At 43.6% G+C, this 21,479-nt stretch overlaps 8 protein-coding genes across 8 annotated transcripts; 2 read left to right on the top strand and 6 right to left on the bottom strand.

The window, feature by feature from the left end:
- Positions 1–428: 428 nt before the first annotated feature.
- On the top strand, positions 429–2,598 carry FOMMEDRAFT_159445 (family S53 protease; the record flags this gene model as incomplete). The annotated part of the gene is made up of 9 exons (XM_007269390.1): positions 429–695; positions 754–876; positions 933–1,075; positions 1,134–1,628; positions 1,688–1,729; positions 1,787–1,939; positions 2,000–2,370; positions 2,431–2,457; positions 2,513–2,598. The coding sequence occupies 9 exons, from the start codon at positions 429–431 to the stop codon at positions 2,596–2,598; spliced, it is 1,707 nt and encodes a 568-aa protein (XP_007269452.1).
- Positions 2,599–5,787: 3,189 nt separating this feature from the next.
- Positions 5,788–8,137, top strand: FOMMEDRAFT_112220 (family S53 protease-like protein). Its single transcript, XM_007269389.1, has 9 exons — positions 5,788–6,101; positions 6,160–6,282; positions 6,332–6,474; positions 6,534–7,028; positions 7,084–7,125; positions 7,185–7,337; positions 7,398–7,768; positions 7,824–7,850; positions 7,907–8,137. The coding sequence occupies exons 1-9, from the start codon at positions 5,835–5,837 to the stop codon at positions 7,990–7,992; spliced, it is 1,707 nt and encodes a 568-aa protein (XP_007269451.1). The 5' UTR covers positions 5,788–5,834; the 3' UTR covers positions 7,993–8,137.
- A 308-nt stretch (positions 8,138–8,445) lies between these two features.
- Positions 8,446–9,161, bottom strand: FOMMEDRAFT_30637 (uncharacterized protein; the record flags this gene model as incomplete). The annotated part of the gene is made up of 6 exons (XM_007269388.1): positions 8,446–8,465; positions 8,526–8,603; positions 8,669–8,798; positions 8,892–8,905; positions 8,968–9,020; positions 9,085–9,161. 6 exons carry the CDS (start codon positions 9,159–9,161, stop codon positions 8,446–8,448), a joined length of 372 nt encoding a protein of 123 aa, XP_007269450.1.
- Positions 9,162–10,261: 1,100 nt separating this feature from the next.
- FOMMEDRAFT_136106 (uncharacterized protein) lies at positions 10,262–11,264 on the bottom strand (the record flags this gene model as incomplete). The annotated part of the gene is made up of 2 exons (XM_007269387.1): positions 10,262–10,459; positions 10,524–11,264. The coding sequence occupies 2 exons, from the start codon at positions 11,262–11,264 to the stop codon at positions 10,262–10,264; spliced, it is 939 nt and encodes a 312-aa protein (XP_007269449.1).
- A 388-nt stretch (positions 11,265–11,652) lies between these two features.
- Positions 11,653–13,007, bottom strand: FOMMEDRAFT_142454 (NmrA-like protein). Its single transcript, XM_007269386.1, has 7 exons — positions 12,966–13,007; positions 12,742–12,915; positions 12,587–12,691; positions 12,337–12,526; positions 12,082–12,269; positions 11,866–12,020; positions 11,653–11,749 (listed from the first exon to the last, which is right to left on the bottom strand). Exons 2-5 carry the CDS (start codon positions 12,887–12,889, stop codon positions 12,212–12,214), a joined length of 501 nt encoding a protein of 166 aa, XP_007269448.1. The 5' UTR covers positions 12,890–12,915; positions 12,966–13,007; the 3' UTR covers positions 11,653–11,749; positions 11,866–12,020; positions 12,082–12,211.
- Positions 13,008–13,911: 904 nt separating this feature from the next.
- On the bottom strand, positions 13,912–15,162 carry FOMMEDRAFT_159440 (NmrA-domain-containing protein; the record flags this gene model as incomplete). Its single annotated transcript, XM_007269385.1, has 6 exons — positions 13,912–14,047; positions 14,170–14,320; positions 14,378–14,556; positions 14,606–14,795; positions 14,851–14,955; positions 15,015–15,162. The coding sequence occupies 6 exons, from the start codon at positions 15,160–15,162 to the stop codon at positions 13,912–13,914; spliced, it is 909 nt and encodes a 302-aa protein (XP_007269447.1).
- Positions 15,163–15,643: 481 nt separating this feature from the next.
- Positions 15,644–16,934, bottom strand: FOMMEDRAFT_159439 (NmrA-domain-containing protein; the record flags this gene model as incomplete). The annotated part of the gene is made up of 6 exons (XM_007269384.1): positions 15,644–15,777; positions 15,920–16,051; positions 16,116–16,303; positions 16,362–16,551; positions 16,609–16,713; positions 16,787–16,934. 6 exons carry the CDS (start codon positions 16,932–16,934, stop codon positions 15,644–15,646), a joined length of 897 nt encoding a protein of 298 aa, XP_007269446.1.
- A 954-nt stretch (positions 16,935–17,888) lies between these two features.
- FOMMEDRAFT_22414 (NmrA-domain-containing protein) lies at positions 17,889–19,599 on the bottom strand. The gene is made up of 7 exons (XM_007269383.1): positions 19,208–19,599; positions 19,011–19,115; positions 18,765–18,954; positions 18,513–18,700; positions 18,301–18,451; positions 18,275–18,278; positions 17,889–18,179 (listed from the first exon to the last, which is right to left on the bottom strand). The coding sequence occupies exons 1-7, from the start codon at positions 19,353–19,355 to the stop codon at positions 18,045–18,047; spliced, it is 921 nt and encodes a 306-aa protein (XP_007269445.1). The 5' UTR covers positions 19,356–19,599; the 3' UTR covers positions 17,889–18,044.
- Positions 19,600–21,479: the final 1,880 nt, after the last annotated feature.

The raw sequence follows: 21,479 nt of genomic DNA, 5'->3' as shown, positions 1-21,479 counted from the left end.
GGAACGACTTGCCACATCACGATCGCTCACACTTATCCTCGTGCTATCATGACTGTGGCGGTAGTGCTTGAAACCTCATTCGCGTGCATAACTACATTATTATTTCGCATATTCAGCTAGTTTTGTATTTCGTTGGGCTATATCCGAATGTCAGTCCACGAGAGTACCTCCTTCTCAGTGATTTCAGAGCACGCGATGCCTTCAAACCTATCATAGGTAGGCATATGCACATCCTCGAACCTCTGACTAGAACAAGATGCTCTCGTACTTCTATCTATTTTCAGAGTGATAGCTCTGGCACTGCTTGGCGGGTCCGTATCTACTTGTCTCTTGGTATAAAACATGATATCCGCGACGCTTTTCGTACCCCACTCTCCGTGGATTTTCTCGAGAGACAAGCTTAATACCCGAGGTTTTACGCTGTCACTATGTTCGCTGCCAAGTTTGCTTATCTTGTCTTCGCGTCTTTTGTCGCTGCTGTCTCTGCATCTCCGCTGTTCAGCAGTTTCGTTCTCCATGAGCAGCGCACTGACATCCCCGATGGCTTCGTTAAGGTCGGATCTGCACCTGCAGATCAGGTCCTTAATCTTCGACTAGCTCTCGTGAACAACTATATGAATGGCCTGGAAGAAAAGCTCTATGCTGTCAGTACTCCTGGAAGTGCACTGTATGGCCAACATCTTTCTAAGGAGGAGGTCAGTTTGTTTGAGGATCTATCATTCACGGAGGCTCTTGCTCATACATCCATCCAAGGTCGAGGAATTTGTTAAACCAAGTCAAGACTCGATCAATATCGTTAACCAGTTCCTTTTGACCCATGGGATAACCGCGACAGTCGCTTCTCCTGCATCCGACTGGCTTACTTTTTCCGTCCCGGTATGTACATACATGATACCAGCGATATACGTTAGCATATGCTGAGAAGTAAGTAGGTTAGCAAAGCCAATAATATGTTCCAGGCAGACTTCTCGGTCTTCCAGCATGAAGAAACTGGGAAGCAGTCTATTCGTACCCTTGCATACTCCATCCCGACTGAGCTCCAGGGACACTTGAATCTGGTTCACCCAACTATCACGTATGTCTGATCTTCGTGAAACAATTACCATGAAATGCTCACCATTGGTAACTATTAGGTTCGACAACCCCTTCGCCCATCTACCAGTTGTTTCTAGTCCCTTGAAAGCCGTTGCCGAAGAGCAAAATCTCACAACTCGTGCTGTTCCGTCCTCGTGTGATTCGACGGTCACTCCCGCATGCTTGCAGGCAATGTATGGTATCCCAACGACGAAAGCGACCCAGTCGAGCAGCACGCTCGGCGTTTCCGGTTTCATTGGACAATTCGCGAACGACGCGGATCTCCAAACTTTCCTTGAGAGCCTGCGCCCGGATCTAGCTGGAACAACATTCTCATTGCAAACTCTTGACGGAGGCGAGAATCCTCAGGATCCAAGTGAGGCAGGCGTGGAGGCGAATCTGGATATCCAATATACCGTTGGAGTGGCAAGTGGCGTGCCAACTACATTCATTTCTGTAGGCGAAAATAACCAGGATGGCGCTCTCGAAGGTTTCCTTGATATCATCAATTTCTTACTCGGTGAAAGCAACCCTCCTCATGTCCTCACGACTAGGTATGCCATTGTCTACGCTACTTCCTTCAATACATTCAATTTACTAACGTTACTCATAGCTATGGTCAGAATGAAAATACTATTTCAAGCAATCTTGCAAAGTGGGTAGCCTGATTCTCAGTATGTACTTTATCTGATGGTATTGATGTTCTGTCCAGTCAACTGTGCAATGCTTTCATGCAACTCGGCGCTCGCGGGACTTCAATCCTATTCGCTTCCGGCGATGGCGGTGTATCAGGTTCTCAATCCGGGCAATGTACAACTTTCCTTCCGACGTTCCCAAGTGGATGCCCATTCATGACCTCTGTTGGGTAAATACATCCGCATCATGCACCTAAGAAACGTCTCCGATTTAAATCTTTCTTCTACAGAGCCACGACCGGTGTCACCGAAACTGCTGCCGATCTTTCCTCCGGTGGCTTCTCCAACGTCTTCAACCAACCATCTTACCAAGCCTCAGCTGTCTCAAGCTACCTTGACGCACTCGGCTCAACAAACAGTGGCAAGTTCAACCCTCAAGGACGCGCATTCCCAGACATCAGTGCACAGGGTGAACATGTTGAAATCGTCGTCGGAGGCGAAACCGGCTTGGTCGCGGGTACCAGCTGCTCGAGCCCTATCTTCGCAAGTGTCATCTCTTTATTGAATGACAGGCTTATCGCCGCTGGTAGTTCGCCCTTGGGATTCTTGAACCCGTTCCTCTACAGCGCTGGTGCATCAGCGTTGAATGACATCACTACTGGTGCGTGTTTTCCCACTTTCCTATTCCCGACATTCGAAACACTGACAGCTGAATATTTAGGATCTAACCCTGGATGCAACACGAATGGTGATAATTTACTCTGTCTATTAAAAGAGGGATATACTAAATATATCTCGTACAGGTTTCCCTGCAACGGCAGGGTGGGATCCAGTTACTGGTCTCGGAACGCCTAATTTCGCAAACCTTCTCACTGCCGTTGGTCTGTAGAACACTACCAACTTGTTACTGAGGATGTAATTATTTTCTTGCTTTCATTACTATCTTTGAGCAATTAAGGCTGTGATTGTCAAAAGACTTATAATGTTGTGTATTATGTATAATGTATTGAATCAAATGAAATGAGAATATATCTTGACTTTTATTGCTTTTAAAAATAAATTATACTATTAAGAGTAGGTTAAATTGTTACTCATATATAAACTATATAGTTTAAGTTGTGTACTTTCTACTACTAAACCTTAGAGCCTTTTATGGCCAACCCTGACAGGCCTCTCAACTTGCAAATTTCTAAGTTCTTATACACTATTTTATACTCAAATTACTCCTTACAAAATACATAATTCTTCTTCTTAATCCTTAACTTACCCTAATCCTAATCTCAAACTTATTCTAAACCTAATTGAAAAGTAGAGCCCCTCAAACCCCCTATTCTAACATTCTAACTCCTTTCATAGTAGCTGCACAACTACTGTCCTTAATAAGTAAGCTCTGTCAGGGTTGTTTATAAAAGGCTTAGAGTTTAGTAGTAGAAAGTTAAGTTTATTTAGTTTATACAATTTGTATATACAATTTGTGTATGAGTAATAACTTATCTATCTTTTGTATAACAAATATGTAAGTGATTAGGTAATTTGATTAGAAACAACTAACAGTAGTTTATTCATTTATGACTTTAATCTATAGTAACTTATATAAGTAATTTATAAACACATTATTATAAATTAATCTTTCTTTACAAGTGTATTAACTTTTCACATTAGTACTTATTAAAATCTTAAGTTATTACTCAAAGAATGAGTGTAGTACCTGTTTTTAATGATTATATTTGTTTGTATGTCTTAAGTGTATATTTTAGGTATTATTATTATTATAGTACATAATACATATATTTAATACATATCTTATATAAGTAAGAGTAGAAAATCTCCTCTTTCTGAAAGCAGATCTGTATTACTTTATACAGAAAGACTTTACTAATCAACTATCTGTTTTACACATCTTGTACAATTTATACATTATAAATTAGTTTTTTTTTGTATAACAGACAACTTTATATCTTATAAACAATTTGTTTTACTCAAGAAGACTTGTATTAATAGAGTACTTTATAACTAGTAACTATACAACAAGTGTTTTAGATTGTTACATACTAACCCTTTCAAATTAGATAAAAGACTTACTATACTCACTTGTAATATTAAAATATACACACTCTTACTGTTATTCACTCACTCAACTTGATTCAATGTCTCTTTCTGCTTTTTATATTTTTATTATAATAAAAATGTCTGTTTCTGTTCTGTTTATTTATTTAAACCCTTCCCCTTACTCTCTACTATTCTACCATTAACAACTGGTTTGATATTTATTTAATTATACTTACTACCTGTCATAGTCCTATATACAATATATTCTGTGTATTTTTCAGATGGATTCTATTGTTGAGAGATTTGTCTTTTCCATTACTACTGTTGGTATGTATTTCAATTCAGACTGGTTATTTGTATGTAGCCAGGCTCATAGTTCTTACACCCCAGTTATATACTATTAAAGTTGTATACAACTCAGACAGTTGAGCATTACCTTCAGATTTAATATACATTTAATATACAATTGGCCTTCTTAAGTAAATGTTCAGAACAAGCAGACTTTACCAATACTGTCATAGAAACAAATCGGAATCTCTTCATCAAGATCAGGAAGCAACTAGAAAATTAATCATTACAGTGGTGCTCGATCCGGTGATATTGCAGTATGCTACGTTGATTAAACAAATACCTGTGTATGACATCAAGGGACTAATATTATTTTCTGTACAGACAGTCAGTATTAGATACGAGCACATATACGAAGAACAGGAGGTATATTTAAAGAAACAATGCATCACGAGATCGGAGAAACTGAAAGCGAAAAATTAAATGCATCCGAAAGAACTTAGAAGGGCATGCCAATCGAAGCCAGCGTCTTGACGTGAAGAAGTAATTCGGTATGTGGAGATATTTTCGCGGAGTATCTCCCGCGAGGCATGACAGAATATGTAACAGAAGCCGGATCTTGAAAAATATATGGATGACAATGCCACAATGGTAATGTCTGACTTGGCAGGCGGACGCTTTGACGGTGCAAGTCAGCACAAGGAACTTGTCAGCGACATAGAGGCGTATGCCCTTCTGTGACGAAGAATTCGGAGGGAGTAGAGCTCCCGCGAGCATCAATGAGACAATGGTTAAGTTTACCGAAAATGAAGTTCTGATAAGCCAGTCTCGGAGTTCAAGAACCAAGATACAAAGGGAATGACTGTAGACCAAGAAACAGTGTAAGACTTGAGAACAGCGATTCCAAGGGTTTTAAAGGAGGGGGGGGGACTGGAGAGGATGATGATCTGTCTGTAACTGAGGACGTGAAGTGGACTGCAGGTGTTGGAAGCAGCGCTGCGTAATAGATCTGACGCGATCATTCAGGAGGCTTGTCGGCGAATGTGGACATTGAAGATGAAAATCTGTCTTCTCGGAGTTTATAGATAAAAGCCCGAAGTGCCAAGAACGAAGGCTGAGGTCAGGAGCATGTGTGTTTTATGAGTTTATGGATGGAAACTCCCTGATAGTCTGCCTTCGACACAAAGAATCGCCTGACAAGCAAAATGAAGCAGTAATTATAGCTGACTATCATGAATTTCCGGAACTTTCTGGGCTCGGAAGAGAGTGCCAGCACATGGGTGAGAAGAGGCGTTGATTGGGAGAAAGAGGATGTGAGATAGATTGCACCGCTGAGGGCTATGAAGAAGGCGACGCTGTGGGAACGAGTTGCCACGTCACGGTCGCTCACACTTATCCTCGTGCTATCATGTCTGTGGTTGTAGTGCTTGAAACCTCATCCGCGTGCAATACTACATTATTATTTCGCATGTTCGGCTGGTTTTGTATTCTGTTGGGCTATATCCGAATGTCAGTCCACGAGAGCACTTCCTTCTCAGTGATTTCAGTGCACGCGATGCCTTCAGACCTATCTTAAGGAAGCATATGCACATCCTCGAACCTCTGACTAGAACAAGATGCTCTCGTACTTCTATCTATTTTCAGAGTGATAGCACTGGCACTGCTTGGCGGGTCCGTATCTACTGGTCCCTTGGTATAAAACATGATATCCGCGACGCTTTTCGTACCCCACTCTCCGTGGATTTTCTCGAGAGACAAGTTTAATACCCGAGGTTCTACTCTGTCACTATGCTCGCTGCCAAGTTTGCTTATCTTGTCTTCGCGTCTTTTGTCGCTGCTGTCTCTGCATCTCCGCTGTTCAGCAGTTTCGTTCTCCATGAGCAGCGCACTGACATCCCCGATGGCTTCGTTAAGGTCGGATCTGCACCTGCAGATCAGGTCCTTAATCTTCGACTAGCTCTCGTGAACAACAACATGAATGGCCTGGAAGAAAAGCTCTATGCTGTCAGTACTCCTGGAAGTGCACTGTATGGCCAACACCTTTCTAAGGAGGAGGTCAGTCTGTTTGAGGATCTATCATTTACGGAGGCTCTTGCTCATAAATCCATCCAAGGTCGAAGAATTTGTTAAACCAAGTCAAGACTCGATCAATATCGTTAACCAGTTCCTTTCGACACATGGGATAACTGCGACGGTTGCCTCTCCTGCGTCGGACTGGCTTACTTTTTCCGTCCCGGTATATACTTACCACTGACAGATGCTTGCATGTGCTGAGAACTAAGCAGGTTAGTAAAGCCAATGATATGTTCCAGGCAGACTTCTCGGTCTTCCAGCATGAAGAAACCGGGAAGCAGTCCGTTCGTACCCTTGCATACTCCATACCGACTGAGCTTCAAGGACATTTGAACCTGGTTCACCCAACTATCACGTACGTTTAATCTTCATGAGACAATCATCACAGAGTGACTCACACTTAGCAACTAATAGGTTCGAAAACCCCTTCGCCCATCTACCAGTTGTGTCCAGCCCCTTGAAAGCCGTTGCCGAAGAGCAAAATCTCACAACTCGTGCTGTTCCGTCCTCGTGTGCTTCGACGGTTACTCCCGCATGCTTGCAAGCAATGTATGGTATCCCAACGACGAAAGCGACCCAGTCGAGCAGCACGCTCGGTGTTTCCGGTTTCATTGAACAATTCGCGAACAGCGCGGACCTCCAAACTTTCCTTAAGAGCTTGCGCCCGGATCTCGCTGGTACAACGTTCTCATTGCAAACTCTTGACGGAGGCTCGAACCCTCAGAGTGCAAATGAAGCAGGTGTGGAGGCAAATCTGGATATCCAGTATACCGTTGGAGTGGCAAGTGGTGTGCCAACGACCTTCATTTCTGTTGGCGAGCGCTTCCAGGACGGCGCTCTTGAAGGCTTCCTTGATATCATAAATTTCTTGCTTGGTGAAAGCAACCCTCCTCACGTCCTTACGACGAGGTCTGTCCTTACGCTACGTCCTTTATTGCACACCATTTACTAAAGTTTCCCATAGCTACGGTCAAAATGAAAACACTATTTCGAGCAATCTTGCAAAGTGCGTAGTCTCGTCATCAGCATGTACTTTATCTGATCATAACGATATCTTGTCCATAGCCAACTGTGCAACGCCTACATGCAACTCGGTGCTCGCGGGACTTCAATCCTATTCGCTTCCGGCGATGGTGGCGTATCAGGTTCTCAATCCGGCCGCTGTACAACTTTCCTCCCAACGTTCCCAAGTGGATGCCCATTCATGACCTCTGTCGGGTAAATACTTCATCATCACGCTTCTAAGAAACGTATCTGATATAAACATTTCCCTCACAGAGCCACGACTGGCATCACCGAAACAGCTGCCGATTTCTCCTCTGGTGGCTTCTCCAATATCTTCTCGCAACCGTCTTACCAAACCCCAGCTGTCTCAAGCTATCTTAACGCACTCGGCTCAACAAACAGTGGCAAGTTCAATCCTCAAGGACGTGCATTCCCAGACATCAGTGCACAGGGTGAAAATGTTGAAATCGTCGTCGGAGGCGAAACCGGATTGGTCGCGGGTACTAGTTGCTCGAGTCCTATCTTCGCGAGTGTCATCTCTTTGTTGAATGACAGGCTTGTCGCGGCTGGCCGTTCACCCTTGGGATTCTTGAACCCGTTCCTCTACGGCACCGGTGCATCAGCGTTGAATGACATCACTACTGGTGCGTGTTCTTGTACTATTCTCGACGTTCGAAACACTAACGACTGAATATTTAGGATCTAACCCTGGATGCAATACTAATGGTAATTATTAATAGTATGTATCGAAATATGCAATGAACTAAACACACCTCGAACAGGTTTCCCTGCAAAGGCGGGGTGGGACCCGGTTACTGGTCTCGGAACGCCTAATTTCGCGAAACTTCTCACTGCTGTCGGCCTATAATGTAATTCTGATTTGTTAAGAATACGTTGATTTTCCTGTTTCTTTTTACTATCATTGGGCAATCAAGGCGCTGACTATGACAAGAATTAAACTGTCCTGTATTATGTATAATGTACTGAGTCAAATGAAATGGGGGTAAATCTCGACTTTCCTCGTCTCAAAAGATTGACTATGTTGTTAAGAGGGGGTTAAATTGTCACTCAAATACTAACCGCATTGTCTATGTAATTTGTGTACGAGCAATAATTTTATCCGTGCTCGGCATGGCAGATTGGGTAATCGGATTGGGAACAACCAACAGCAGTTCGGTCATTAATTCAATCCTTGCCGTCGTAAATGTTAATCCACAAACGTACTGCCACAAACCAAACTTGTTTACTTCTCAAATTTATCGACTATTCACATCAGTACTAGTAATTCAAACTAGTTTTCCAAGTCCACGATTAACTGCAGCTACAGGCAACCGTTGTTATCTGCACGAAACGTTAAATCGTTAGATCACAATGGCGTTTAAGGCGAATAATTGCGCGTACCGCTGGCCTGAATAGTGAACGGCGCGGTTTGAGCTATATCGCCTTGAGAGTCTTGGACCTTGATTGCAACCGACGTGCCTACAATTAAAGAATATCAATATTCAGGATTCACTAGTTTACTATTCAGAAAGGGAAAAACTCACCAGCCGGAACGTTGGTATCCCATAGCACAGAGGTGCCCTGCTGCTCGCCAAGATCAACGAGTGCAGGTCCATTAGGGTTTGCAGCAGAAACGATCCTGTAGCATTTATGATCAGTTACTCCTCCCAAGTCCTAAAGACATTAACGACTCACAGCTATATAGTGACGCGAGTTGTTGATCATTCAATTGTTTTGATCGTTTCTGTAGCAGTATAACGGACTTACAACTTCAAAGGGCGCTAAAGAAGATGAAGACAATGAGTTCACAATACACGTTGTGTCCACAATAGAGATTCCTTACCAGCTCCTCCAGTCCATTCTATTACCTCGTTCTGGCACTGTACGGCATCTGCCCTGTATGACAGGTGAGGTATAATCAATACATTAAGATGCATCTCGAAGACAATAGGACACATACGGCGTGTCGACGGTAAATGGCTGCTGAGCGTATACAACAGCAACAAGGGCAGTGACGGGGGCAAGAGCGAACTTCATAGTACGACAGTGCGAGCTGTATGACTGAGGAGGAATAGAGCCGCAGGTAGTAAAGGCAGTGACTTTCCTGCAGACATGTTTCCTCTCTTTAAATAGGTGAAGAGTAACGGCCAGGCGCGGAGGAATCAAAGACAATGATTAATCTCAGTTGCCCAGAAGCGAAATCAACGTGATATGCACTGGCTTTGTGGGGTTATGAAGGCAATATGCAATACGCACATTTAGACGATCTTTGATACCCGTTAAAAATTGCCGTACTGTTCAGTCCATTCATTCGACAGTTAGTCGAAACATACCTAAAAAAAGATGTCGAAAATTAGACCAGATATGTGCTATTTTTGAACTTTGATTTCAAAGCATTAATCATTAAGGTGATGTTATCCTGCATTGAATGTATACTGCATATACCCTTAATCACGGTCTTGATGCGCCGCGCGAGAGTATGTACTATGTTCGGCCGCAAAATCTATCAACGTAATTTCGTGTGACTGTCGGGAAAATAGAATGCTAGAATGAGCTCTTAATGTTCAAGATGAATACGAGCAAAGCACTGCATCACATAACACAGCCCTCTCGGCCGAGAGTTTAATCAGGCCGACATGTTAAGCACCTCCCAGATCTCTGTTTAATTTCAATCTCCTCATTCATCTCTATAAAAACATATGGTGAATTCATCAAAGCGCAGCACTTCACTACTGTTGAGCCTGGCGCTTCGCCACATATCGATGGAGACCTGAGGCAGTGTCCCCGCACGTTAATATAGATTATCCCCGTTCGATGTTAATAACGTAGATGTTGAGGTTCATGATCGAAGACATGCTGCGGCGAAGGAGAATGGGATATTTTTGGATCTCAAGCCAAGACTTTTAGTGACGAGTGGACGGCAGACTTATCGCCGGAGAGAAGTATGCGCAGGAAGTTTATTATTGTTATGGAGGTCTATGAAGGCATGGTCTTGAGTAACGGTGAATGCTAAACAAGCATTACGCGAAGTTCCTGTTAAAAGTATGAGAGTAAACGATATAATATTGTGAGTAAACCTGAAAGAAAGGCACGATTCGTGAACTGGAGACAAGAACGGTGTGTGACCCAAGTACGAACTACATTTCATCAACGCTCCATTGATAACTTTCCAAACCCCTTCGTCTTCGTTCGTTTTGCTTCTGAAAGAATTTCTTCTCAAAGCCATTACTTCGGTCAACACCATCCCATCGATAGCCTGGTTTGATTCCGAAACGGTTAGGTGGCGGGGGAGGACCGGTGTATTCTGGTTTACGAGGGCCTTTCGAACGTTTTTTCTGACAGCCAAGTCCAAGTACTATTAGTTATCAAATTAGCGAAGGTAATTAGGGATAGACATACGGTGAGAAACTGTGCCGCAGGGTCATTCCATCGCATAGTGGACTTCTGTTCTTCATTTAACTCCCTGTCGTCTGCGTACACTGCTAGGTCGCGTTTCTTCTCTTTCTCAAGCTGTTCCGCCCGCTTCGCAGCATCTTCTCGCTGCACCACGCCCTTCCCCCATTCCATCTTTTGCGCCTCCTTCTCCTCACGTTCCCGCTTTTTCCGTGCCGCCTCAGCTCGTTCAGCTTTCGTATCTATCTTTCTTCCAGTGGCATCGCGATATACCGTTTCTTGTGCGAGCCGGGCTTCCTCTTGTTCTCGCGCAATATCGGCTTCTGTTCGTTTTCCCTTTCCTGCACTCGCGTCTTGTCCTGGCAAATTCTTCTTGAGATCGGCAGCGTTTACGAGACCGCCAGCGAAGGGCTCTTCAACGACCTGAGGCTTCTCGTCTGGAGGTGGGCTCGCGTCCTCTCTCTTTACGCCTTCCCGCACGGTTGCCCAACCAGAGCTCTCTTCTCCGTTATCAGCTATCCTGCGCTTCTTGAAGCTCCTATCCGAAGCAACCACAGCCTCCGCCATGTCATCCGCATCTTCATCCATGCCTTGACCTCCATTACCCCACCCACTGTCGTCGTCGACAATCAAATTCACCCCACTTGGGCCGGCGGTCGTTGATGAAGTCGTGGCTGTCTTGCGTTTCTTCTTCTTTTTCTCAGGAGCTACACGTGAGAGGATGGCATCAGCCTTCGGGCCTGACATATACCGTTCGGCGAGGTATGCCTGCATATTGCCAGAATGTGTGAAGATAACGAAGCTTGAGTAAATGGAGTTGAGTGAGAACAATGCTGAAAGCTCAGGCAGCATTATAGGGCTGCACGTGATTGATTTATTATATAATAAACATTTTATTCGTTTTATTCAACTTCCATATCCTATTGCATATATAAGAGTTCATTCTCATCTTTCGACGTGTAATGACTTTTTATACATTCACGCGATCGTGCATTGCAGCCGAGGTACAAAATTTGCTACCTTCATATTCACAGATTTCTTCCATTATAATAAAAGTACAAGGTTAAAATGGATGATACCACGCATACGGCCCAGTCCCTAAGAGTCGAAAAAGGCTATGAACTCTTCCTTGTTCGCCTCAATGAATTCACGATAGCACTTTCGACCGGGATTTACGCGCTGTGTAATGTCCAGATCACGATTTGTGTTTCCGTTATGCTTATAAAACCATTCTGCAACAGATTCGATTAGTTAATTTGAGAAAGTAACACGGGAAGTTTACTTGCCCATGCTAGACACAAGGAGAAATAAGTATATTATTGAACGACTCTCGAGAAAAGGATACCGCTCACTTAGCCCAAAGCTCTTCGATAATCTCCTTAGATGTCTTAAATCTTGCTCGATCCGTCTCATGGAGTTGGATCGGGTTTCCCGTTATTTCCATCACGGCCTTAACGAACTGACGTGGAGTGAATATGTCTGAAGCAATACGCAAGTCCTTCCCTGCACACGGTACCAGAATTTATTAGCCATTGAACATATACTTTGGGAAAGCTCGCCTTACCAATCCACTCCTGTGGCTTCTTGAATGCCTCAAGGACGTATGCTCCAGTCTCGGCGACGCTATATCCCGCAATCGGACCGTCGGTCATAACGAAAAGCCAGTCTCCAACAATAACTCCCTTCTCATCCTTCTAAAACGCAACCGCTGGAATTTTGATGTAGTTCTCGTAATAGTAGGAAGTGTAAAGTCTGAAAGCCGGTCAATCATCAGATCGTTAGAACAGGATTCGGTTTGTTGGACAATTCGATTACGTACGAGGTTCTGGGCAAATTCGACTGCTTGAGATAATCGTCAACGTCCGCTTTTGAATTCCAATGAGGCACTTCCGGGTCTGAAGTATGGTCCAGAGTCGACCAAATGAAGTGCTTCACCCCCGCAGACACAGCAGCGTCAACGAGTGTTTTCCCTTGCTGAGTTTCTTTCTCTTGGGACAGGAGTTCCCAAACTACCGAGAAATTAGATGATCCTTCAAATCCATAAAGTCCTTAGCTAAGCAAGTACATACAGTTAGTGACGCCGAACACGCCATAGACACCCTTGAAAGCCTGTTTCAGGCTTTCTGCATCGTTCAGATCAGCCTTTACGACTTCAACGCCAAGCGCTACCAAATCTTGTGAAGAATCAACATGATTTCCCAACCATGAAGGCAACGCCACTTACTCTTTGCTTTCGAAGACTCAAGGTTGCGCGTTAGTGCTCGAACGTGGAAGGCGTGTTCAGGATCATTGACCAGATACTGCACAACACTACTGCCTTGTGCACCAGTCGCTCCAAGTACTGCAATAATTGGCTTGGTACTGCTGGACATGGATAACTTCGCTGGGAGAGATACTCCTGGGTAGGATGTTGGGATGTTGAAAAGGATGGACGACTGTCGAACCTACTTTATGCTAGTTGTACTAGTTCCGGAAGTTGCGGATGATGGTCTGTGATGTGAACGTTTGTGTATCAGCATCGTGATGGCAGTCTAGATTTTCTTCTACATACATTGAGAAAATTGTCTTTTGTCTAGATAGAGCCACGTACGTGCATAGCAAGGAAATGCACGATTCACAGCTACATATAGTTTGGTCAGAGTGAGGTTGAAGGAAAGTCGCTCGTCCCCGTTTACCATGGAAAGCGGGAAGCAACGGGACGGTTAGCATACAACATGTAGTTCGGATCACAGATAAGATTTCCGCTCAGTCAAGAAGAAGAATGATTATACAAGTCGCTGTTGATCCAGCAGGCGACGCTGAATTGGAACTAGTTGATGAACACTGCTCATACGGCCCTAGAACAGTGCATGTGAGCTGCAAGGAAGTTATACATAGCACCATCATGGAGGATATCTCACGTCTTTACTGCGATGTTCTAAGCAATGCAGTAGGAGCTTAACCCTTGGACGAACTATCAGATGTGGATGCTTTAGCTAAATTCCTACGCTACCGTCCTATGAAAAACCGCCCACTGAAAGTCCGTTACATGCCGAAGCGATCATCGCGTGCCTCGTGGCCATAGCCTCAAGCTCATGTGCTTTGTGTCTCACTGAGGGAACATTGTACGATCAAGAGTTGAGGATCATGAGCAATGTACTTGAAGATCGGTCAAACGAGTAACAATTTCTTCGTCATGGGTTAATGCTGATCTTTGCTGACCAAGATGGCTTACGTCAACCAGTCCATGCGAGCGTTTGCACACGCAGTACCATACCAGCCATCATAAATTCGATGAAGACCTTCAAGCGAGAACGACAACGTTATTAAGTATTATTTGTTAATTCTGTTCAATATGGTACAAACATTGGCTAATAAAACACTATACTTATTGTACTTCATGGCTGCCAATAACTCAAGACTTGAACGAGGTAAGGTAAAATTCTTTGTTAGCCTCAATAAATGCACGATGGTCTTTTCGAGACGGATTGATACGCAAGGTCAACTCAGGGTCTCGCTTTGGCATATGCTTGTAGAATAATTCTGTAATTCTGAATTAGCATTGCGGAAGGAACATTAGCGCACAGATGACAGAACAACGTACCCATGCTGTGTTGTAAAGCGGAGATCGTGTACTTAATATTTGGTTAAAGATTCGACTTAAAACACTCACTTGGCCCAAATTTCTTCACCAGTTGCTCTGGTTGAATCGAACCTCGCCCGATCAGTTTCGACAATACTTATCTCACAGCCTGTTATCGAGCTAAGATCCTTGATATACTGCCTTGGGGTGAATATGTCCGAAACGATGCGCATGTCCTTCGCTAAAAATGAAGCCGAAGTCAGCTCTGGAAATCATTCCATTTCGCAAATATATTTACCAATCCATTCTTTTGGCTTCTTGAACGCTTCAAGCGCATACGCTCCTATTTCAGTAACGCTGAATCCGCCTATCGGGCCATCCGTCAGGCATGATGGCCAGTCCGCGACTAGTTTGCCGTTGTCATCTTTCTTAATCGGGAACTTCAGTAGATTCTCAAAGTAAAACGCGGTGTAGAGCCTGGTGAAATTCGGTTGAGAATTGCTATAATTTAAGTATAGACACGTACGATGTCCTTAGAAGATTTGTTTGCTTAATGTAATCGTCTACTGCAGCCTTGGAATTCCAGTGGGGCACTTCTGGGTCCGATGTATGGTCCAGAGTCGACCAGACGAAGTGCTTCACTCCTGCAGATTCAGCCGCGTCGACAAGTGTCTTTCCTTGCTTAATTTCCTTTTCAACAGAAAACAGCTCCCAGACTAAGATGCACATCAAGTTAATATAAATAAATTACTCTGCAGTATAGATACGCACAACTCGTGACTCCGAATACGCCATAGGCCCCTTTGAATGCACTGCGTACGCTGTCCGCGTCGCTGAGATCAGCCTTGACAACTTCGACACCGCGTTTCGCCAATTCTAATAGTAATAAAAGAATGTGTACGGAACATACGAATGGGTTCCGCAATGACTCTCACCTTTGGCCTTTGGAGAATCCACGTTACGCGTCAATCCACGAACGCGGAAAGTATGATCCGGGTCATTAAGCAAATATTGCACAACGCTGCCACCCTGAGCCCCAGTAGCCCCGACAACAGCGATCAAATGCTTATCGGAACTTGTCATTTGTTAAACTTGGTCCAAGTGAGTGAAGAAGGTGGAGAAAGCGAAGGAGAAAACAGTACGAGGACATGTCTTATATCCAATGACGATAGTGAAAGTAGATCAGGAGCCCTACTGAGACTTCCGAATCGGACATGCAAATGGCTTATGAGGCACACACTGACATGTGAGCTTGTCAGAGACAATGAGTTTATCTGTAAGACAAGCTATACATGCGCGTCGAGGAGAATATTAATGCTTGTGGCAAGAGACAGGTAAGTAATTACAACAGAAGAAATAGCAACCAATAACAAATTTCTTATCACTTACAAAGCGACTACGGCACTAATCGATGTGCAGGGTGGAATGCAGATGACGTCATATCTAACCCAGCAGCTATCATTAATAAGAGCAACTTTCCATAGCATATAGGCATCAATTTATTCTGTTCACTTCTCTCAGGCAGACAATATTTTCACACGAACTCATACAGTATCCAACCAGCTCAGGAGCTAAACGACGCAAGAAACGCTTCCTTGTTGGCCTGAATGAATGTACCATAATCCTTGCGTGATGGATTAATGCGCAAAGTCAGCTCTGGGTCGCGGTTCGGATTTCCATTGTATTTGTAAAAGTTTTCTACGAAAAAGAGAATCAATACCGCGCAGAAATATCATTGAATCTCACCTACCCATGCTGTGAAGCGATACGGAAGACGTTTAATAAAACGAATTACAGTAACGAAATGTGTCTTGCACTCACTTAGCCCAAAGTTCTTCACCAGACGCTCGAGATTCATTAAACTTCTCCCGGTTGTATTCACGTATCACAATCTCTTTTCCAGTTATATCGCTAAGAGCCTTGACAAACTGACGCGGTGTGAACACATCCGAAAGGACACGCAAGTCCTTCCCTAGCATTGAGCAATGCAACACAACGTTGGATATTAAATCGCTTCATGAAGAGCCTTTACTTACCGATCCACTCTTTCGGCTTTTTAAATGCCTCAAGCACATACGCTCCTGTTTCAGCGACACTGTATCCACCAATAGGACCATCTGTCCAGAACACGGGCCAGTCTGCTACTAGTTTACCTGCATCGTCCTTCTTTATTATTAGATTCGGGAACGCAAGGAAGTTCTCGTAGTACGCTGAGGTGTAAAGACTGAAATCGACAAATCATTAATCTGCAGTGGAGCAAGAGGTATATAATTTGCGCTTACGAAGTGCGTGGAAGTTTAGTCTTCTTGAGATAATCATCAACTTCAGCTTTGGAATCCCAATGCGGCACCGTTGGATCAGACGTATGATCCATTGCCGACCAGACGAAATGCTTCACTCCTACAGCTACTGCGGCATTGACTAATGCCTTTCCATGCTGAGTTTCTTTTTCTCCAGAGAACACCTCCCAGACTAAAATAGCAGAAGGTTCAGGACGGTTACAGATTGCTTTCCAAGGCATATACGCACAATTCGTAACTCCGAACACACCAAAGGCACCCTCGAATGCCTTTTTCAAACTATTGACATCGTCCATGTTGGCCTTAACCACTTCAACTCCACGCTCTGTCAAAGCTAATGGAGCGTGTGATCATTAATCATATACATTAAGGACAACGATGGTAGTAATAACAATCATAACGCTTACCCTTTGCTTTCGGAGAATCAACATTGCGTGTTAGACCACGAACACGAAAGGAGTGGTCCGGGTCATTCAGTAAATATTGTACAACACTTCCGCCTTGAGCACCTGTCGCTCCGACAACTGCAATCAATGGTTTATTGGCGCTCGCCATGAATGTACTCGTAAGGTGAAGAAGATGAAGAAATTAGAGAAAACAATTTGTACACATCTTATTTATACTTGTTAATTGCAATGGTCTGGGTCGGAAGCTTTAATACTACTATAACAAGACTCCGAGTCGGACATTAGAACACTAATGGCGTGTGTGTTCTGTGTGTGATTGTGTATATTTTTAGAACGAGGAAGGCACGGTACAATAGAATACATTTAAGATAAACTGAATAGGGAATAGTATTTTGACATGTAGCATGACCTTAGTGATCATCCCACACCTTTTAGAAGAAAGAAGACGAGTGGTCCTGATATGCAGAGAATATCATGGCCGTATGTGGTCAAGATTACTATCGGATTTACCTGTTCATGTAATACCACGAGGAGATTCTTCAAGTTCCATTTCTTTGCCTAAAGTAGGATTCGTCTGGATCAAAATGCATATCGTAATTGATTTATTTTCCTAGAGAGAAACGGAAGCTAAACGAGTACGACTCTGTTGATAACAACGACTTAATCACCTCTCATTTTCTCGTAATTAAATAACTTTGTACTGTTAAGTGATAGAACTTCCAGACCCATTCTGTAATCTTTGCACCTGTGACTATACACTACTACCGTAGGCCGTGGGCGTGGACGAACTTTTCGATAGAAGCTATACGAGTGAAACCGTGTTACGTCGTTGCATATGGATCTGAACCGGGTTTTGCTCACTAATGTCCTGGTCGAGAGTCCTGAGAGCCAGAACAATGAACAAAGAACTATACATTCATGTTATGGCCGGCCCACCAGGATCCCATAATATTCGCCGTTTTTATATGCTCTTCTCAGACAACGTTGATGTGCACACCTCAAAGTAACAATACATATATTTCTTATCTAAACAACTAGATCAGAAGCGTATTGCACAGTAAGAATAACGTCAATCGCAAGAAGACACAGCAATTTGGTATCTCGCTGATATAGTGTATTTATTAGCATAAGATTTTCATTATGTACAACATGTAAGAACGAAAGAAATGTTACATGACTATTTGAACATCATGTTCAATGTTTCTTGGGAAAATTGGCCAATTAAATACTGCTCTTCATGCAATTCCGAATTCCGACTCTACAAGTTGAACGAAGCAATAAATGCTTCCTTGTTAGCTTGAACAAATGCGCGATGATCTTTGCGAGATGGGTTGATGCGCAAGGTCAAATCGGCATCGCGGTTCGGATTTCCATTGTGTTTATAGAAGTATTCTACGAAAAGGGACCATCAATTTCATGCTAAAGTATGAAGTAGACGCTCTTACCCATACTGTGATGAGAAATGGAGATATGAGTGAAATATAATGGCATAACGAAGTATGCTGTGGACTTACTTGGCCCAAAGTTCTTCACTATACGCTCGGGATTCATTAAACTTCTCCCGATCGTATTCACGGATCGCGATCTCTTGTCCTGTTACCTCGCTAACAGCGGTGATGAATTGACGCGGGGTGAATACATCCGAGACGACACGTAGGTCTTTCCCTATAAGTAATGGAACAATGAAAATGAATCTCACATAGTTTCCTTCAAATTTCCTACTCACCGATCCATTCCTTCGGCTTTTTCAATGCCTCGAGTACATATGCTCCTGTCTCAGCGGCACTGTATCCACCAATAGGGCCATCCGTCCAGAATACAGGCCAGTCTGCTACTAATTTACCTGCATCGTCCTTCTCAATGTTTAGATTCGGGAACGTAAGAAGGTTCTCATAATAGAACGCTGTATAAAGGCTAAATTAATCGGCCGTCAAATTTCAAAAAAGAACCGTATGAGATGAAAAATTCATGTACGTACGAAGTACGCGGAAGATTGGTCTGCTTGAGATAATCATCGACGGCAGCTTTGGAGTCCCAATGAGGCACCGACGGGTCGGATGTATGATCCAACGTCGACCAGACAAAATGTTTCACTCCCGCCGCTACTGCGGCATCGACCAACGCCTTTCCGTGCTGAGTTTCCTTTTCGCCCGAGAACACTTCCCAGACTGTAGATACAGACAGTTAAAACTCTTTATGGGACTTTTTCAAGCTGGAAACGTACAATTCGTGACACCGAACACGCCGTAGACACCTTCAAATGCCTTCTTCAGGCTATTCACGTCGTTCAGATCGGCCTTTACAACCTCAACAGCGCTTTCCGCCAAAGCTAACGGGATGTATGCGCATAAATTAGGGATGATAGCGAAACGACGAAGATAACGAAGCAATGGTAAAAACAAGAGCAATATTAATGCTTACCCTTCGCCTTCGGAGAGTCGACATTACGCGTTAACGCACGAACGCGGAAAGTATGGTCGGGGTCATTCAATAGGTATTGGACGACGCTACCACCCTGAGCTCCTGTTGCTCCAACAACAGCAATCAAAGGCTTATCTGTGCTCGACATGACGATATTTGCAATCGTTTGGAGAAGATAGATAAAGTGAAGGAAAGAAAGTTGTGCAAGTCCAAGCCTTACTTATAATCGATAATGGGAGGACTGGTTGAGATAGGCTTACTGTGAGTCCGAATCGGATTTGTCACCTGAGCACGTCACTGACATGTCGAGCTTGCCCCGGATAGCAAAGGGCGCTAGTCAGACAATTACTTCAAGTCAAGGAGAGGGGTATCTCTGGTTGGATTGTGCAATGCAATAAAAGGAGTCCGTGAATCTTCTTGGCTTAAATATAAATAACAGAGCCAGAGCACGACTCTGCATGAGAGATGGCTCAGTGACAGTCCGACTGACGAGGAATCTGTAACAAGGAAGGAATATGGAATAAAAATTCGATTTGCAGGACTCTCAACTCGTTAGTGCTCTCCTGACACGTAGATCACCAAATTGATAAAGGCAGTGAAGATAGTTGCTTGATTTGCACCATCAAGATGGCGCGTTCACACGTGAGGCTGGGCGTCCATCGCTATCGGGCTGGCTAAGCCGATACCTTCGTTCCTAGGTACTGCTCACTAATCCATTTATTGGAATTCCTAGCTAGCATAGCAAGGGCATGCTCAAGCAAGTAGTCATACCATTCACAGTACTGTGCATTAGCATTCACAATCAGCAAGTCCGACAAGAGTAGATGCTGGTGATGGCAAGGTGATATAGGTTGGACGATGCACATATATCTTGTAAGTCCGTTAGGATTCCTGTAAGAAGATAACACGATGCAACCAGCCGTTAAAGTGAGGATTTGAGAATTCCTTATCTGCCTCGATGACAGTGCACAATCCATTGAGTCGTGGCATGAGCCGGGCGACGGCTTGCAATTCCATTAATCGGGAAGAAACATCACTAAATTTAGTATCAATTAATTTAGTCCGACAATATCCTGATTGATGTGCTCATGCAGCAAGGTAGTGGGTTCGAAAGGGCACGAGTCATCATATTCACATATCGTGGTGAGAGGAAGGCATTTACTTACTCCAAAGTTTGCGATTACTGACATTCGTGTATTTAAAGTTCGGGCGCCTAACTCAAATTTAGAATGTTTCTGTGCTTTCCAATTGTGTCAGTCACCCTGAGTGGAATATCGAGGGGTAAATACGTGTTGTATGCCACAAATATCCTTGCCTAAGTTAGATAGTGTGTAATCAGCAACCAACAACGATTTCGAACGGACTTTACTCACCAATCCATTCGCTTGGACTCCTGGAAGTCGTAAGGACATAAACTCATATTCCGTATTTTGCCAGTGTTATATTCACCCGGTGATCCAGCAGTCGACATCAGCACACGGACTTTAACAAACGACAGTGACAATTGTCTTCAGGAGGAAAAGGCATAAGCAGCTTCTGAAGTAGAATGTCATGTGTTCTCCAACAAGCGTAAGCGGTAGAACTTCATATTGTAACAAGCTACAGTTGTCAAATCTTCTTCTCTTTAAGGTAGTCGCAAAGTCCTGTGCGTTTCAAGAGAACTGCTTGATCAACTGTTTAAAGCCGCACAAATTGCTTCACTTCAGTGAATAAAGTACCATCGGCGAGACTCCTTCCTGTGGCGTTCACATTTCCCCTGGAAGCAATTCCAAAACTGAAAACTGTGAGGCATGAGTATGTGGTTTTAATATATCAGGAAGAACGTACTGTTTGTAACTCCGAATACACCATAAGCGCCTGCAGATGCCTTGCACAAGTCACCTACGTCAATTATTACGTACCTCACTAATCTCACAGGCGGAGCTCCTAATGGAAAGTTGGTACGATAGAAACAAGTAAGGTTGAAACTTATATTCTGCTTTTGGAGAGGTAACAGTCCAATAAGCTCTTGGATACGAAGGGTGTGATCCGGGTCATTTGGCAGGTATTGGTGAGAATAACCACTAATATAAGTCCTTGTGAGATACGAGAGAGACTATAATGTTTTAGTCAGATAGTGGCATTAATGTTTGCAGAGGCTGCCTTGATATTCCAGGATACAGATGATGAAATCAAATTTGAGTTCTCGATGCTTGTTGGTTGTGAACTCATTGCAGTACGTGAATGTTACACTTTATGTCATGTGATAGCCTGCAAATTTACTCATCACGGA

This window comes from Fomitiporia mediterranea (assembly GCF_000271605.1).
Source record: "Fomitiporia mediterranea MF3/22 unplaced genomic scaffold FOMMEscaffold_9, whole genome shotgun sequence".
Classification (NCBI taxonomy): domain Eukaryota; kingdom Fungi; phylum Basidiomycota; class Agaricomycetes; order Hymenochaetales; family Hymenochaetaceae; genus Fomitiporia; species Fomitiporia mediterranea.
Note: the sequence above shows the minus strand (reverse complement) of the source record. Positions and strands in the feature narration are given on the sequence as shown.